At 32.4% G+C, this 18,672-nt stretch overlaps 1 protein-coding gene across 2 annotated transcripts; it reads right to left on the minus strand.

Moving 5' to 3' along the window:
* Window positions 1–667: 667 nt before the first annotated feature.
* Window positions 668–18,640, minus strand: LOC106063208 (tetratricopeptide repeat protein 12-like). Of its 2 annotated transcripts, XM_013221518.2 has the most exons (17): window positions 18,538–18,640; window positions 15,320–15,475; window positions 14,279–14,374; window positions 13,364–13,512; window positions 11,997–12,107; window positions 10,374–10,506; window positions 8,748–8,936; window positions 8,333–8,402; window positions 7,883–7,977; window positions 7,387–7,567; window positions 7,171–7,263; window positions 6,298–6,361; window positions 4,745–4,873; window positions 3,823–4,095; window positions 2,919–3,015; window positions 1,296–1,518; window positions 668–917 (listed from the first exon to the last, which is right to left on the minus strand). In XM_013221518.2, the coding sequence occupies exons 1-17, from the start codon at window positions 18,614–18,616 to the stop codon at window positions 848–850; spliced, it is 2,208 nt and encodes a 735-aa protein (XP_013076972.2). In that variant the 5' UTR covers window positions 18,617–18,640; the 3' UTR covers window positions 668–847. The 2 variants fall into 2 exon arrangements, with proteins under 2 accessions (XP_013076972.2, XP_055860826.1); XM_056004851.1 differs by lacking the exon at window positions 3,823–4,095.
* Window positions 18,641–18,672: the final 32 nt, after the last annotated feature.

Below are 18,672 nucleotides of genomic sequence, written 5' to 3' on the forward strand. Positions count from 1 at the left end.
AAAAGGTCAGGCTATTTATAGTTTTTTCTGCCATAGATTAAAATCTCTAATATTCTGTTTTTTCTTTCTTTTTTTAATTTTGATGTAGTATTATCATATTTTCGAGCATACAACCCACGTTTTTACAAACAAATGGCAGATTGCGGGGTATACAAAGGTGCAAGGTTTACAAAATTTATTTTACTCATAAACATGACGAAAACTATGGACATACCAGTGGGTCTTTATACCTCCTATAGTCAGCTGTGTGGTTGTGAAATGTACACTTGAAAGCTTTATGAATATCTCATTGAAAAACTTCAAAAAAAAAAAAATAGTTAGGATGATAGTACTTTATGTACTAGTAATTTACATCAAGTCACAAGTGTGGGTTGTATGATTTAGTTTTTAGTTACCTTGTAATATGTGTTGGGTATAGGCATTTGAGGATTATATAGGTATACAGAGTATATGTGTGAAAATATGGTAGGCCTTAAAGTCATATGTATCCTTTCTGCTATGCATCAACCTCCTGGTTATTCAAACTCTTAGGAGACAACAACAGAAGTTGTTAATCTTCCAAAGTTATTTTTTTAAGCATTTAAAATATTTTTCTGTTATGATTATTGTCATTATTAATGATTATAAAGATCGAAACTTCACTAATATAAGTAATAATAATAAGCAATTAAAAAGTAAATGAGCACTTTTATTTAATACCTTTGAAAGCATTTATAAACAGCTTATTTGTGTTCAATACACATATTTATTTAAAATTAATAATCAACCAAATATCACAGCAGGTTAACAGTTCTTCAATAACTAGTCAATATGTATATGATATATGACATGTATATGATGATGTTTTTTATTTAATGTGTTTCATACAGCCATGCAGAATTTCAATGCCGTGCAATTCTCTTAGTCTGTCTAAGTGTCTGCAAAAATAAATATCAAGTTGTTAGCATTAAAGACCATAGAAGTAAACGAAATGAACTCAAACCAAAGGAATAATGCTAACAAATTTTATAAGGAATGTTAAGTTACAGGGGAGCATGGGGCTTCTGGACAGAGGAGTCTTGGGTTCAAAGACTTGGATTTTGATTTTGGGATTAAAAAAAATGTAAGCATTGAGGACTGATGCAAAAATTGTTTTAACGATGAACTTCTGCAATGCAAAAAGCTGAGTGGGACACTTAAATTAAAAAAATGACTTAATAATAAGGCTTGTCTTCATGTCCAAAAATTAATTAGGAATGTAGTATTTCCCATGGCTGCTTAGATAGCAGTTTAACAGTTTGCTATAGGTTACTTGCCTGCTGTCTCCTTGCACAAGTTTCCCGACTAATATTGCACAGTTAGTTTGGCAAGCTGACTTTCTGCCATCCCTGGCCAGCTCCAGAAGTTTCTGAATGATGTTGGTCTTGGTCAGCTTTGAGCACACCTGTTTTACTTGGCACAGATGGGAGAGGCACAGGGCAGCATTACCAATCACCACCTCATCCTCCATGGCCAGAAATCTCATAAGAATAGAAGTCCCTGAGAATACATTACATTATGTAGCTAAACTGTTCATCTGCCTTTTGAGTTGGTTATACTACTAGGACAAGTAACTTAACACTAAAATAATAACACCATGACTTCAAAGTTTATCTCATACACTTAACAATATGAAAATGTAAATGTATCCTTGGAGTGTCTATCTTTCTGTGACTGTGTAAAATAAAGCTAAATGTAAGAGTTTCTTATAAATCTATGTGTAAACAATCTGGTCTGGTCCCATTCTCATCATAATACTTTTTTCAAGGAGAGCAGTTGATACCGCTAAAGTGCGGAAATCAGTTATTCTGCAGATTACCTATTGTTATTATTTTGCTTTTAACTAGGGTAATCCATTAGTGAGCAGAACATTGTTTCATTTTTCAAATTACCTGGATAATGTGCAAATTATCTAGATAAATTTTTGCAATACTTACTAGGCAAGCATTTAAGTGATGAAATGGATTTTACACTTATTATCCATAAAATACAGAAATCAGTTAATCTACAAATTATCTTGGCATAGTGCAGATCAACTAAACCCTTCTTGGCCTCATCAGACTGTATTTTCTGATCCGTTTTCTTTTACAGATGTTGCGAAATACATTGAAACCATATCCTTTCTCTTTAGAATCTATTTCACCCCAAAACTATGTAAACAAACATATCCCATAATGTACACTTGTAAGCACCTGACAATCTGCTTCTGAACAAACAATATGAGAGAAACAAACTGAGCAACTTTAATGAATTCATTAATGTGCACATTACCTAGGTGACTTGGGTAAAACTCTTGATTCCACACATTTTATGAGGAAAGCGTCCTTGTAATTACAACTATAAAGATCAATAAAGCAGTCTTAGTTTTAGTCTTGGAAGCGGGGTGGCTGAGCAGTAAAGTGCTTTTCTTCCAAACCGGGGTCCAGGGTAAGAATCCTGGTGAAGACTGGGATTTTTATTTTCGGGATCATTGGGCGCCTCTGAGTCCACCCAACTCTAATGGGTACCCAACATTAGTTGGGGAAAAGCAAAGGTGGTTGGTCATTGTGCTGGCCACATGACACCCTCGTTAACCGTAGGCCACAGAAACAGATGACCTTTACATCATCTGCCCTATAGACCACAAGGTCTGAAAGGGAGCTTTACTTTACTAGTCCTAGTCTTAAAGGAGAAAATCAGTTAAATCAGTTAATTTGCAGATTAGCTAGCTATTTGCACTTTAATGGATTACAAGCTTAGCAGTAACATAGTCACATGACAGATTGCTTTAACTAGCAAAAAGGAGAGGACATAGCAGCGGCTTCAGCTGAAAGCAGAGAAAATCTTTTGGCTCATTCTATATACAATCTTATAAGAAGCTGTTTCCAATTTTTATTTTACAAACAGATGAGAATCCTGACCTTTATTCTGTGCAATCATTTGCCTAGCTTCCTCACTGGACTGAGTTACTGCTGTGATACATTTCAAAGCAGGCTTATAAAATGCTGGATCTTGATTCTGAAAAGTGAAAAGAAATATTGTGTGGCTGAGTTGTTGATTTCTTTAAATTTAAATAAGTAATGATAAAAAAACAATGTTAACAGCAGCAGGGCTGCCAAAAAAAGGAGAAATAAAAAAAATATATGCATTACCATCTGGATACTTGCATGATAGATAAATAACCACTCTATTGAAATGAATTAAATTTAAAATGAAATTAAAAACCAAACTATGCTAAAAGATATAAAAACAAGTGAAAATATTTACAGCAAAGTTTATAAATGTTTAGCCCCTTAGGATGAGTGTAAAACCACTTGGCTTCCAAACCGAGGGGTCCCTGGTTTGAATCCTGGTGAGGACTAGGATTTTTAATTTCAAGATCTTTAGGGTGCCTCTGAGTCCACCCAGCTCTAATGGGTACTTGACATAGTTGGGAAAAAGTAAAGACAGTTGGTCATTGTGCTGCCCTATAGATCACAAAGGGGAACTTTACTCATCTCACGTTGTCTTATCTTTCAACCTTGAAGGCAGTAATCCATTGTTTTCCATTGCACCCATCTTTTACCTTACCATGGCTGTCTCGTGGTGAGATATGTGCTCTGGAGTGTCGACTTGATGGTCCAGGTTTCAAAATACGCACACTCACCACACATTCTTAGAAGTGGCTTTTTAGTTATATATATATTATCATTATTATTTAATTATAAATATTTATATTTATTTATTATATTCCACTTCCGAAGCTTTATCAATCTGATTTGAAAAAAACTTGCTTGTTGAAGAGTCTTGTTTGTCGTTAATTAACTATGGACATTGTTTGCTTACTTTTAAAAGGTTGAGTAACAGAAGAGTTCTCTCATCTTGACACATATAGTTGACTGCATTCTGGCACTGAGGCAGCAGATTGCTCAGGACACCAAGAGCCCTTGATGCTGACAAATCAGATAGGTCTCCAGATGCAGCAATGCTGTAACAGTTTTGTATGAGGCCATCGCCTACCTGCTCTAGTGATGCTGATGGAACATTGGTGCTAAGGTTTAACAGAAGGCCCAGCAAGTACTCTGATGGAGCTATTAGCTTGGACTCTTTGTAACACCCCTGTAGTGAAAACCAATTAATAGAGTTACACATTTTTCATTTTAAAAGTCTAGAACACTAAGACTTATACTAGCTAAACGAAAGTACAACAAACACTTTCTAACAAACACACATTATAGATAAACTTAAACATATGCTTTGTTTCACCAAAACTATTGGTATTAGAGAGAGAAATAGACCAAAGAGATTTATAACAAATGAATATTCACATTTCACTTGAGTAACATCATTAGTAAAATCACAAAACTTAGAGACACTTCAGGACAGAAGACTAAAAAGTAAAGCAGCTATAATACATAAGACACAAAATCATAGCTTACACATACAAAAACATAACCTAAAAAATACTCAGACACAAAGATAAAAGCACATTTCTTATTCCATATTGTAGCACAGATTCTTATAAGTGCTCTTTCTTATTTAGTACTAATAGAATATAGAATGGGTTGCCTGAATTAGTCAGGAAAACTAATGACTTAGTAAAGTTAATTCTGTAACTAACATGCACCACTAAAGTAACCTGTCAATATGACTAAGTAGAGTATATGTTTCTAATTAACATGCACAACTAGATAAATTAATCTTGGATATGCGTAGTATGTTATTATCTTCTTGAAGGAACGTCAGTAAATTTATAACAAGAACTTACTAATAAATGTCCAATGTTATCCCACAACTTCTTGCTGGAAGCCATTTTATTTCTGATGACTTGATCTCCTACCAGATTTGTGACAGCAGATGCAGCCAGGCTTACAATACTTGCTGGTGTTGTAGTGACCTAGAGAAAGTAAGAAATAAACATTAACATTTTAAGAATCACTGACTTTTTTATTGATATATATATATATATATATATATATATATATATATATATATAAAGAGTGCTGGAATTAATAAAGCATTAAATTCCAAAACAAATGGTCTCCAACAGAACTGAAAACCAAGACCTTTACTCTAGTAGTTCAGTACAATATTCGTTTTTTAGAAACATCCTAACATGGCTGCCTGGTTTTGTGGTATGTGCTCTGACTGTTGTCTTGATGGTCCAGGTTTGAACCCTGCCTGCCAACATACCCCATAGTCTTGTGGGAGGTTTGGGCTAGGATGTAATGATCTTCAAATCTGATGGGAAATCAGAAACATGCAAAACTAACTTAGGATGATGTATAAAATATTTATATGTTTTATAAATTGGGATGTAGAGATTTAGACTTCTATTTCATTTTTATGATTGCATTCTCTATTTCATGTTTCTATGAATTAAGAAGCTCACTAAAAATGGTGGCGTGTAGGCTGAGTGGTAAAGTGCTTGGCTTCCAACCGGGGGTTCTGGGTTCAAATCTCTGTGAAGACAGAGATTTTGAATTAAGGGATCTTTAGGGCACCTCTGAGTCAACTCAGCTCTAATGGGTACCTGACATTAGTTGGGGGAAAAGTGAAGGTGGTTGGTCATTGTGTTAGGCATAGGACACCCTTATAAACCATGGGTTACAGAAACAGATAACCATTATATCATCTATTACCCAAAGGCAGACCCCAAATGTGATGGATTGATGATGTGGAAGCAGATCTGCAACAGCTTGGGGTTAGAGCATGGAGACGAAAGGCCCAGGAGAGATCTGAATGGAAGGATGTGTTGAAACAGGCCAGAACCCTCCATGGGATGTAGCGCCAATGGGATGGATGGATGAAAATGTCAACAAAATAAGACTGTTAAATTAGAAATGTTCTTTTTCAAAGTAATTCTGTGCATAGTATATGTTGTGTAACATACATCTAGTTTATTTTATGCCATTTGTCTTTATGATGGAGCTCTAAAGTATGTGATGGTATAAAAAAGACATAATCATGTGCATCTCTATAAATAAGATCTAGATAATTATGTCCTCCTTTATAAACTTTGTCACATGTAAATTATGAGTGAGTCTGGTGTGAATGTACACTTTGGTTTCTTATAGTTATGTTTTTTGTTTGGTGTAATGCACAAAGTGTAAGACAAATTTCCTTACGGATAATAAAGATAATTATTATTATTATTATTATAAATAAGATAAATAAACGTGTGCACCTCTAAAAATAATTCTACTATTATTCTAATAATTCTAATAATAATTCATGTGCACCTAATCTTTTATAACTTATTAAGCCTCGTTTTTATTTAATTCAAAATAATTATTTTAGTATTTAAAAACTTGAACTTACCAATAAACTTTCAAAGGCTGGCAAAATTTTCTCTTCAATTTTCTCTCTAAGAAGAGATTTGAGCCTGTAATAGAAGACAAGTTATGTAGATATAAAAAAAACTTTTAAAAAAAAGACAATTCCTCTTTTATAAAACTGATGATTGTTTTGTAAGAGTTATTATTGGACTTTTAATAACTAATAAATGATAGATTGAAACAAAGATGAAACATTTTTTTTGTCTTGCCCAAAATTTCCCCTACCCTTGAAAAAAATCCTGGTTAATCAAATGAATAAATCTACTCAAAGTAGGCCTATATAAAATAGGCCTATAGATCCAGACAAAGAGGAAGGTGTGCAAAATGTTCCTCAAAGTCTATTTATTTATTAAAATATATAATGATCAAGGGGCCTAGAAGTGGGAAAACCTGCTGGCATATGTCTATTCAAGATAAAGATTGTCTAGACCTAGACCAGATTTAAAGTTATTTTCAATTTTCTATTGTACTGTGAAAAATTATAACGGCCTAACTACTTTTCCCATTGCAGCCAATTAGCTAGTAATTCTTTTCCCAAAGATAAACTTCAACTGTCAAATTTCCAGGAAAATAATTAGAGCCCTTTTCTGGAAGGGTCCACACACCCAGGTTTTTGCTTTTTGTTTTTTTGACCTGATGAAAAGTTTTTAAGCAGAAAGGAGGAATTAAAAAAAAAAAGACAACAAAGATAAAAATAGATTATAGATGTAAAAAGAAAATGATAAATATGCAATTATTAATCCAATTACAAATTCCATTCTATTTGCTAGTAAAACATAACTAAAATTGCCTTAAGCTATGAAACGATGCACAAAAAGTAAAAATTATTCAAAAGAAAGAAACTTTATAAATCCACCTTCTGTCAAGTGCAATATTGTTCAGCACCGCTGCAGCAGTGCTGCCATAGGTTGTGGCTTTCATCATCAAGGGAAATAATGCTGCTGTCAGTCTTTATAAAAGTAAAATAAAACAAAAAACTAAATTAGCCTAAATCAAAATATTTTTAAAGTACAGTGATTGAGAAATATTCATAACATAAAAAATACTGCACAACTTCTACGCTGTACTGTACCTGTCAACATCAAACTTGCCAACAATGGCAGCCCTGCCAGCAGACGTGAGAGATATTTCATGGAGCAGGTTCAAACAAGCTATTTTTAACACTCGCCCCTGCCCTTTAAAATTGAACACAAGTATGGAAGAAATCTGATGGACAAATTCTGGCAGACTTAATAACATCTGCTGATTGGTCTCTGTAAAACAGTCATAAATAAATTGTCAATAAAAAAATAACTGAAATGCCTTTTATTAATTTTTCTTTTCATGACTGAAAGTTTCTATTAATATCTATTCCTTTATTTTATAGAACTAGCTAAACAAACAAGCAAAAAAAGATAAATAAATATATTTAATAGACAAGTTTTTAAGAATCAAATATTATTCAAGCATTTTCCAAATAATATCTTATTGTTTTCCTACATGTTAAGTTGTTAAAAAATTGGATTTAAAAAAAGACTGAATTAAAAAAACAAAACAATCAAAGTGGATGAGATGAAAAAAAAGCATACCATTATCCTTACAAGCACTTGTTAACATTTCTAAGGCTGCTGACATGACATCTTTCTCTTCTTTGGACAAAGTATTCAATGATGATGACAAACACCTGCACAATACATCCAATATAAAATGTTAGGTTTTTAAGTCCCTGGTGAATGAAATACAGACTTAATACTTGCTACTGTTAGGAAACCATAAGAAAACAGAGTTCCTTACCTTGTCATTAAAACAAATAGCAACAGCAAAACAAGAAAAAAAATATAAATAAAATACTTAAAGTTCATATATATACAAACAAAATTAAAATATTTTTCCCTTTAAAAATATAAACATTGCAAGCCCCCTACTCTCATTTCCTAGCTATAGACAGATACATAAAGCCTGCCTAAGGCATAAAGTCTGATAGTCATTACTGTTGTATTTTAGGGATATGACTTACTAACTATTCATACAAGTGTTACCTGCTGAGTAGTTGATGCTCTCTTAGTAACTGGAAGCCATTGTGAGTTCTGAATAAAGTCTGAGAATCAGCTGTGAACAGATTATTTTGCACTCAATTGAGCTCTGTTTTACAACTTAAGAAAAACTAACAATAACAAAGTGATAGCTTGAAACAAATCAACAATAAAGAGACAAATTGAAAGAAAAATAAAAGCAAAATATTAAAAAATCCTTTTTTTTTTTAAAGAAAAAAAAAACAAAGCTTATTTAATGTTTTCTTTATGTTTCTACATTTTTCTGAGAAATGGGGGAAATAATGCATTGCAGGAGAGAGAGATTGAAACATAAACAAGTTGAGAAGATAATTATATTCCTTCTATATACAAAAAATATTAATTACAAAGAAAAATGATAGAATGTTTTATTGTCACAAACCATCTTTTATAACTGACGCAAGCACCCTAAATCCACCAGAGTAATACAAGGGCAGCTGGTTCTTCTGGCTTACTCTGTTCAATACGTCAACAACACCACTAGCCACTTCATCCCCTGATTCAAACAGTTTAGTAGCTTTTGCCTCCATCTGGCTGGCTTCTTCTGCTCTGTTTACATCAGCAATGTACTCTGTAAGAAAAACATTAAATACAGTTGACTTATGATACTCTGACACTTTATAATCCCATGCACTCAGTAATCATAAATTCATGTAATTAATTGTATACTCTAGCACACTGTTGTTTAGAAAGTAGTAGGCTTAAATCATAATAAATAACAGTATTATAAAGCTGAAATGCTATTTTTGTATTTTATAGATCAATCATTTTTCACTTTGATCTATTTATTTTATACCATTAAAAGTTTTTGCATCATGAATAGAATTTAACTTTTTTTTACATATAAAGTCAAAGTCTTTGAAGTACATTACAATCATCTGACAACCACCCAGTCTGGTAACTGTCAGACTATAAAGAGTTACCTGTAGTTTAAAAATTTATCTTATTATATATATATATATATATATATATAGAGAGAGAGAGAGAGAGAGAAAAGATGTGTATTTTTAATGAGCTATATCTTGTTTCAATTATCATTTCACTTGTATTTCTACATCTACTTTCAAGTTGAATAAATAAAAGTTCTATCCACTTTTATTTGGAAAGAAGCTTGTTAGTGTTTACTTTAAGATTTACAATAAGAATTGAATAAGTCTACATTGGTAAAGCTAGCTGTACTATTTTGACCTACAAAGCAATAAGAAAGTATTAATACATGTACATAGAATTATGTCAATAACCACCACAACTGCCAATAAGATTTTAGCACAATCTCATCTGTGTAAATCTTGAGTTGCACAGACAGAAGAATAATTGTTCAAAACTCCACTCCTTCTAGCTGTCCAAAAGATAGGGAATAGATAAGACTGCAATTCTTCTTCTTATTTTAAACAATACAGACATTACTTCAAAAAAGATAATGATTATGTCTAGTAATGCATGTTAACCAATGACTTAAATTCTGCCAAGTCATTGGTTTTCCTGGCTAGCTCAGGCAACCCATTCCATGCTCTAATAGCACTATGGAAGAAGGAGCATTTTTACAACTTTGTCCTAGCATATGGAAAGAGGAATGTGTCTTTATCTTTGTGTCATTCTGAGTATTTTATTAGGTTTTGTTTTTGAATTTGAAGATTATGGTTCAGTGTTTTATGTATGATTGCTACTTTACTTTTAAGTCTTCTATCCTGAAGGCTTTAAAATTTAGTGATTTTACTAAAGGTGCTACTCTAGTCAAATGTGAATATTCATTTTGTTATGAATCTCACTGCTCTATTTTATGTCTGTTCCAATTAAGTTTACATGGTATCTTTCCATATTAGCAGATCATTTACAAATGTGGCATTAAGGGACTTTATTTCAAAACTACAGCATATAAATAAATTCTGATCTACAGAATTCAAACCTGTGACTTTTTTTTTAATTGGCAGCCAATAATTCTAAACTTTTTTTTATCAACCTGGTTAAGAAATATCTGATTATCAAAACTTTAAAGTTAAAATCTAACCTTGCACCATGCTCTCTTTTTTTGGATCCACTGATAAAATTTGCTGATAACTTTTCCTTGCCTTGTCAAAGTCTTTGAGAGCCAAATAGGCATGTCCTTGATGAACGTAAGCTTTCAAACAGTTTGGCCAGAGCTGAGTACAAGTAAAATAGTAAAAAATAAAACTTATATTAAAAAGTAGGGTTTATAGCATTTTAACCCACTGCAGTCCAGGGTTGTACTGTTTAGATTCAGAAACAAATTCTGAGTTCCAATAACATTTAAATCAAAGCATTAAATAATAATTTAACAATATGTCATTAGTGTCAATCAAAATAAAGTAATAATTAGACAATAAGATTGATGGAGGGACAAACAAAATTTCATTTAGAGTAACACACCACAAGGAAAAAAAAAAGACTTTATCAAAATGTTTATGTCAAACCACAAGAAAAAAAAAAGAATTTATTAAAATGTTTATGTCAATAAAAATATAATTTACCTCAACATTCTTGTTCCTTCAACATTACTGAGCATTTAAAAGTATTTTTACTTTTAGAAGACAGGTGTCAACAAATTTTCAGTTACAAAGACATAACTGAGGTTTAAGACTATTTTATAAGACTGTTAAAAGCAAGCTGATCCTAGGAATCTAACGTTTAGACTGATAAGCCTTTCTACTTGATGATGAAGCATATGGTGCAATAAACAATCTAGACAATGTTATCAGCTGGAGGCTGGAGATTGCATGCAATAGGGGGTGACTACTTAATGACTATGTATAGAAAGACAAGTTTAATTTTCTTACTTAAAGTAAATGATGCAGAATATTGAAGAAAATGACCCCCAAGTCCAACAATGAAATATCAGTCAGACCTTGAGTGAACAGAATGAAAGAGAAGTAAAGAAAAACAACATTTGCAAAGATGAGATGGCTGGGAAAAGTAAAAGTCAAAAAAATAGAAGGAATCATTAGTAATAAACTAGACCATTGTACACCCCCAAATACTAAGGATACAAGACAAAAGGAATCCCAAGAAAAAGAAGGCTTAATGAGGTTAAAGCATTATTTCTAGAAAATCTTTCACATTATTATGCTTAAGACATGACCTCAGAGTCATCCTTTTTTTATTATTACAACAATTCCTCCATCAAAATGTAAGTTTAAAAACAAAAGTAAATAAATAATGAACATAATTATGCATGATTTAGCGTTTAGACTTTCATGACATTTCTTCTCTCTGTCCTTTAGCTATTGTTAAGTTAGTGTTGACTAATGTGTACCATTAACACAATAACATAACAAGTTGATAAATTCAATAAACCTTTGTTGAGTCTGAACATAAGATTTTATTCACACAAGGATATAGAAAAGTATCACTGCCATTTATAGTCAAAAGGAGGTCTTGCTGTTACAGATATCTAGCACATACTGATTTCTTGTCTCCTATGTTACTATTCTATAGGTCATGTCATACAAAGTTCAAAGGTGCAAATGTCTTAAATATATGTCATTATATTAATATATAACAGTAGGCTCAATAAAAATATCTCATTAAAAATAAAATCAAAACTCAACACACATTTCATTAACAAAAATGTAAGATACATGCCAACAAAAGAATTATGATGCCTGATACTTACTCTCAGTGCTAGATCACAGTCCTTCAATGCATCTGAATACAGACCAAGTTTCATTCTGGCTTGAGCTCTGTTAGTATACAATACTGAGCTGTCCCTGATCTGATCGATTGCCTTTACAGATATCAAAGTTAGAATTGTATATATGTTTCTTAAAGAGCAAATTTTAATAATATTGTTATAAACCTGGTGGTGGCACAGATGGGGGTAGTGGTGTGTGTGTAGTCAGCCGACGCAAATCGCCCCAGGCCAGCGCTAGACGAGCGGTCAACCGTGACGAGTTACGACGATCAGCCGAGACGAGTGTCAACAAGAGAGTTCGGGAAGGATCGCCGACGTGAAAAGAGCTCAGGGGCGTCACGAGAGTTGTAGTCATCTGACCACATAGAAACGTCGAGCGGCGTTCTATCCGGTTCTAGAAGGCCAGTAGGGACCCTATATAAAGAGCGGAGGTGTCGCAGTCAAGACGGTTCAGAAAGCGGGTTTACGACAGGAGTTCAGAACACGGTCGACTACAGCACAGTTCAACGGTGTGGTCCTGTACGGAGCATTACGACGGTTCAGTGCGGAGTACTGTCAAGTACAGTTGAGACGAACGGCGTCTTGATCATGGTCTGTGATCGAGTCCGACACAACGAGCCCAAGGGTGTGAAGTCAGTCCCGAACTGTTGAACCCAGTGCAAGCCCGGAAGGAGACGGAGAGACCAGTGCAAGACTTGATACGGCGGAACGGTGTTATCGGAGAAATATTTGTTATCGCAGAGCTATTTGTGCTGTTCTACGTGCTGCCAATTGTACAGTAATGGCTGTTATTTATGGACATTAAACCTTTACGTTATTTTGGAGCCCTGACTTGTCAAGTTCTTTAAGTTGGTGGTGTATGGTGCAGTTTGCAGAGAGCCTGGATAGTGAGATTCGTAACAATATTGACATAGATATTAGACATCTGTATATTTATGAATCATAATGTTACTACCCTTCCTAAAATTAAAATGAATGAAATTGGCTGTGCTGCTTTAATTCAATGTTTAGTCTAAGCATTAGTTGAAATAAAATCAGATGACTTTCAAACTAGTACCCATTACTTAAAATTTTCTATAGAATTATGACTGAAGTGATGAAGGTAACTTACTTTTAATAATTAAATAAAAATTAAGAAATAGCCAAAAATTTCATTTATCAAAAAAAAAAATATTTTAAATCTGTAATTAACATATACAATGATCACGTGGATCTGCTAACAAAACAATAATCTTCATTTTTGAAAAAATTCATGTAGATTAAAAGGTAAGATAAAAAAAAATTATCATTACTGAAAAAAAAAAAACATTACAAATTGTTAATAATGTTTTTTAAGATGGGGGCTCTACCTGATTATATAGCTCTAACGCTTTTTGAAAATTTCCTTGTTTAAACTCAGTGTTTCCCTGTTCTTTTAAAGTGTTTGCAGTAGTTTCCCTTTCTTTTCTCCTTTCTGCTCTTTCCTTAGCATCAGCTTCCATGGCTGCCATAAAGGCGTCTAAAAAAAATATAAGTATAAATAAATGTATAGTTCAAAACAAAACTAAACAAAAAAACAGGTTAATATGAGCTCCTAGAAGGGAAGAAATCAAGCAGGATGGCTGCTTGATTATGCAGCATGCACGCTGGACTATCCTTTAATCATCCCAATTGTGCCAGGTTCATAACCTGCCTACTACTATCCCCTATGGTCCTGTGGGAGGTTTGAACTAGGAAGTAGATTAACTTCAACTCTAAAGGAATCATACGAAACAAGTAAAACATTTTTCAAAATATTCAAATCTAATGATCTGTATGAAGTGTGTGTCTGTATACAAAAAATTAGATATAGCTTACACTTATTAAAAAGTCAAGGTTTGAAACTATTCATTATATTATATACTTTTTCAAAAAGTCTTGGTATTAAACATCTTTATTTGTATAACAATTTAAGACACCCAGACTACTAATCGGATCAAGTTGATTTGAAATATATGAGTGTATGTTATAAATTTCTACAATATTGACTTTTTGAAGTAAATGAGTTTATATATTCATTTTTTGTCAACTCAAATACTGCTGCCCAATTTTTCCTTATCTTTATAGTATTAAAAAAGGCATAGTGTTTACTCCTGTCAGTTGTAATAGATGATTTGCTCCTAAGCAAATAACCTACTATTAAATGTATGCATATGTTATCTTCAGAGAAAATAATCAAATGAATATTAACAATCAACCAACCGTAAAAACATGTATATCATTTCAAATAAATATTGTTAGCTTACTTTGATCCATGCATTCTGTAATAGCTGGGCCAGGAATTGACGCTGACTCTGTATCATTCTTGTAGCAGTCTTTGTTAATTGATGTCTTGCTAAAGCCTATATAAAAATATAACAAGTAACAACAAAAATTAAATCATTTACTAAAACTAATGTAAAGTTTTATTTCTTAGTGTTAAATTTTTTTATAAATGTAGAAATTACATCAGAAACTATAGAACTATGTTGTGGAATTAAATATATAAATGAATATATAATAATAATTAATAATAATAATTAAATATATATAATTTCCAAGAAAGTAAAAAAAAAAAAAATATATATATATATTTAATCATGTTGATATGTGATAGACCTTGAGCTGATAAAATTAACCAGTGCTAGTAAATCCATAAAAAAATTGAAAAAAATTGGGAGCAAATCAAAATATGCTGGATACATTTGAAAATAACATCCTCTTCCATATGAACCAATTTAGAATCTCCCTGTGGATGAATACATCATCTGTGCAACTGAAACAACTTAACGTCATTTACACTTGGGACTACTTTTACATGTGTCACTGAAAAACATAAACCGCTTGACCAACTATCAAGGAAGCTTGTGTTCAAAACCTGACATGAGCTGAGTTGTGCTAGTAGCATGGAAACCTTCTCCCAGATGCTCCCTTCCCTCACAAGTCCACGAAAGAGACTGGATCATAGCGCACGGAGCATGCTTTGATGAAAGATGCACAATACAAAAGCAATTTAAAAAAACAACATATAATTATCTGCTCTATGGCCAGCTATTTCAAGATATTAAAAAAGCAAATGAATCCAACAGAGTTAAATGCAGTTTGATTCTTTTACCATATACAAGTATAAAAAATTAATGACTAAAAAAAGATCTTTCAATTAATTGTACTAAAATTTTAGAAGGTCCTTTGTGAAGCTGAATTCCTCATTTTACTTTTACTTACAAAAAAAGTTGACTTTTGGTGAGTAAAGTCTAAAAACATTAGATGGTTGTACAATAAGATAATAGGTAATCTTCAAGTTAGACCTGTTTTAGTTCTAGGCATATCTGGCTCTTCCTCATCATTGACATCCACAGGATTCTTCTTTTCTTTTTGGATTTTCTCAATCATCTCATCAGCTTTTGACATATAGAGATCTCTCTTTTCTTCATTGTCAGAATTGAGACCTTTTAAGACATTTTCTGAAAATAAGATAGAGCCTTAATTGAAAACACATTTTCTGAAAATAAGATAGAGCCTTAATTGAAAACAAGTCTAATGATCTTTACAATAATGTATGCACTGATATCTAGAGGCCTGTGAGATTTACTACTTAATTAAGCAGAATATATTACATCATTAATAATGAGTGAGACAAATTAATATGATTTCAAATAGTTATATTTCATCATCTGTCCCTGACTTTCATCGTAAAGGTGCTGTGACAGTCCGCGTTACCAAATCCCTCCACTTTTCCTGGTCAGCAGCTGTTTTTAGCTGGATAAAGAGAGGCCAGCCCATTCTTTTATGTTATCCAGCCAGCTTTTCTTTGGATGACCTAGAAGAATGACTTTTGATAGTGGCTCATTTCTTACAATATGACCAAACCAGATCAGCTTTTGTCTCTTCACAGTATTGAGGAGTTCTTCTTTTTTGCCAGCCAGAGTGTTGACTTGTTTATTGAAACAATTTTTACAAATCACACAAGAACAGGGATAGGGAATAAAGTAACATCCATAAATACTAACTTAAGATATAACTTTATTTTTAGGTGAAGTATAAAATACAATGAATTGGAATAATGGTAATAACAATTCATGTTGTCAATAGACAACTCAACAAGTGCATTTGTTAAATTAGTTTTCTTTAAAGAAGAACAAATTATTCATCTTTTTTTTAATCTAATTTTTTTTTCAATGTTTAGTAGTTCAGAGAGAGCTATTTACTCAATTAAAATTTTATTTGAAGAGAGACTTGCAATGTATTTTCTCAAAATCATCTGACATATTCAGATTTGTAGGTGCCGCAACTATACTTTAAACCAGTGGTTCCCAAACTTTTTTGTCTCGTAGACCCCTTGCCATGTTTTCTGATTTTCGGTAGACCCCCTGCTTAACTTATATTTAGTTAGAGAGATCTATCTTTTTTTTACAGATATAATTCAAATTTAAACCTATTAAAATAACTATTAATATGTATTGCTGGAATCACCATGAACATTGGAAATGTTTTTTTTTTGTTTGTTCATCATCCTTTTCTACGGATATTGTTTCATATAGGAATTCGTTGTTCTATGAAGTAGTCCTTCAAACATTAAATATTAGTTTATTAATTTGCCTTATGTATTATTGTAAAAGTTTTCGCAAAAGAGTTTCTTGTGTATTTCTTGATCTTTCACGTTTGACTCAAATTGAGCCTGCGAAGCTGTTTTCACTAACAGGAGAAGGGGCAAAGGTGAGTTACTGTCGCCTAAACCAGTAAGCTTCGGGCAGGAGAGGACTCATAAGCCTTGGCTTATGGAAAATAGAATTCAAACCTCTGATGCTTTGCAGCTATACACCCAAACATGGGAAAGGTTTCCTGGGTCAGCCCTGGGGAAAAATATGGAGCTGAAGACCATTAGGCAGTTTGCAGTTTAATGCTCCTCCCACCGATGTACCCTTGAAATGTAGTGTTGCTTAAAGAAATTTGTTTCATAATATCAGATAAAGGTTTGTGTAAAACAGTTTTTAAAACTACTTCAAGGGCTGGTAAAATCAATGTTTTATCTACAGTGTTTTCCGTATTTGGCTATAGGTAAAGAGATCTTGTAAAATGCTCACAAACCACCATCTTTTCTATATGATATTGAAGAAAGATTTTGTGAGTCTATTCTGAACTTTTTTCTCACTTTTCTCTTTTTATCAGGGTGGCATCGTCTCAAATAATCCTCGAGTGTAATTGGTTTCATATGATCATAAAAAGGCTCTTATTATAGACAATCGCTTATTTAACAAGGAAATAAATAATCAACGCTTTAAAATCAATATTTCTTTATGTTAAACATTACTTACATGTAGACAAAATTAACTATTTAAATAAGTATTGAAATTAAATACAACTATTTTACTTTCGAACAATTGGATAATTATTTATAACTAAGGTACAAATCATTTATAAGTGTTTGAAATAGTTACATTAATGGGGTGTGAACATTAAAGTCATAGACCCCCATGGACATCTCATAGACCCCCAATTTACTTTTTCACTTTCGTAGACCCCTTGGAAGTCTTTGTAGACCCCTGGGGGTCTATATAGACCACTTTGGGAATCACTGATTTAAATTAATCTGTCATGGGGAAGGTATGGCGAGAATGACTGTTACTTTGTTATTTTGGTATGATAGTTTTTATATCCCCTTGTTGTGAATGTGAATAGTCTTTTGTACATGTTATGACAGAATGATCTAAAATAAAGTCTTCATTGGGTGTGCGAGAGAGTGTGTTAGTTAGTAAGGTCTTGCTCCCGGTACAGGAAGGTTGGACATTTACTTCCTGGACTGATGTTTATGTATTTATATTTTTAAGTTGATGGACCAGCGATTGTGAATTAATATGTATTTGAGAGTCTATGTCATTTATTGAGTTGGAGTTTATTCAGTAATAAGTTCTAATTGAGTGGATATCTGGAGTCAAACTTTATCAAGTAATAATTGTTCATATAAGTAAACCCCTAGTGAGCCAAGTCAAGAAACACAAGAGCAAGCATATAAAATAATATAAATTGAACCTTCTAATATAATCTTATCTAATGATGAATTTTCTGGTCCTCTTTTTTTTTTAGTGCATTACACAGAAGCTGCTAGTTGGTTGTTTATCAGTAGTTTAATTATTAGGTTATGTCGGTAGTATGATATAATGTACAATACTGTAACAATACCTTTAATTTTTAATCAATTTTCAAGTCATTCAAGAATTGAGAGTAGATCAAGAATGTAAATAAAATAATTATTCTGATTAGTACACATTTTAATATTTAAACAATTCGACTTCAAGAGATTGGCTAGATATAGATCTACGATAATTATAATTATAACGATTAATCTGCATACTATAGATTTAATAGATCTAGATAAAATGATAAAATGATTAAAAATGAAACTAGAATTTTCTAGACTTCTAATCTAGATTTTAAAAAGATCTAGACCTACATATTTCTAAAATGTAACGAAATATTTAGATCTAATCTAGACATGTTTTTTGAAATAATACAAAGATATCTAAACCTATTTCATCCACTTTAGACAGAAAATTTTGTATTTCTTTCTCAGAAGGCTGATTGGGAAGCTTTGGCACATTCGCCATGTTGATTACATTGGTTACTTAACTTTGCTGTGGGAGCATGCGTTTAATAAAAATAA

Source organism: Biomphalaria glabrata, chromosome 11, assembly GCF_947242115.1.
Source record: "Biomphalaria glabrata chromosome 11, xgBioGlab47.1, whole genome shotgun sequence".
In the NCBI taxonomy this organism is placed as follows: Eukaryota; Metazoa; Mollusca; class Gastropoda; family Planorbidae; genus Biomphalaria; species Biomphalaria glabrata.

What these genes read in the sequence shown, in the direction of transcription:
- LOC106063208 (XM_013221518.2), bottom strand. Translation starts at nt 18,616, where the DNA reads ATGGCGAATGTGCCAAAGCTTCCCAATCAGCCTTCTGAGAAAGAAATA. An exon ending in CGTTAGAGCTATATAATCAG is followed by an intron (nt 12,108 to 13,363) that starts GTAGAGCCCCCA and finishes ATATCTGTAAAG; the next exon opens with GCAATCGATCAGATCAGGGA. An exon ending in CAGCCTTTGAAAGTTTATTG is followed by an intron (nt 4,874 to 6,297) that starts GTAAGTTCAAGT and finishes TACTTTCTCTAG; the next exon opens with GTCACTACAACACCAGCAAG.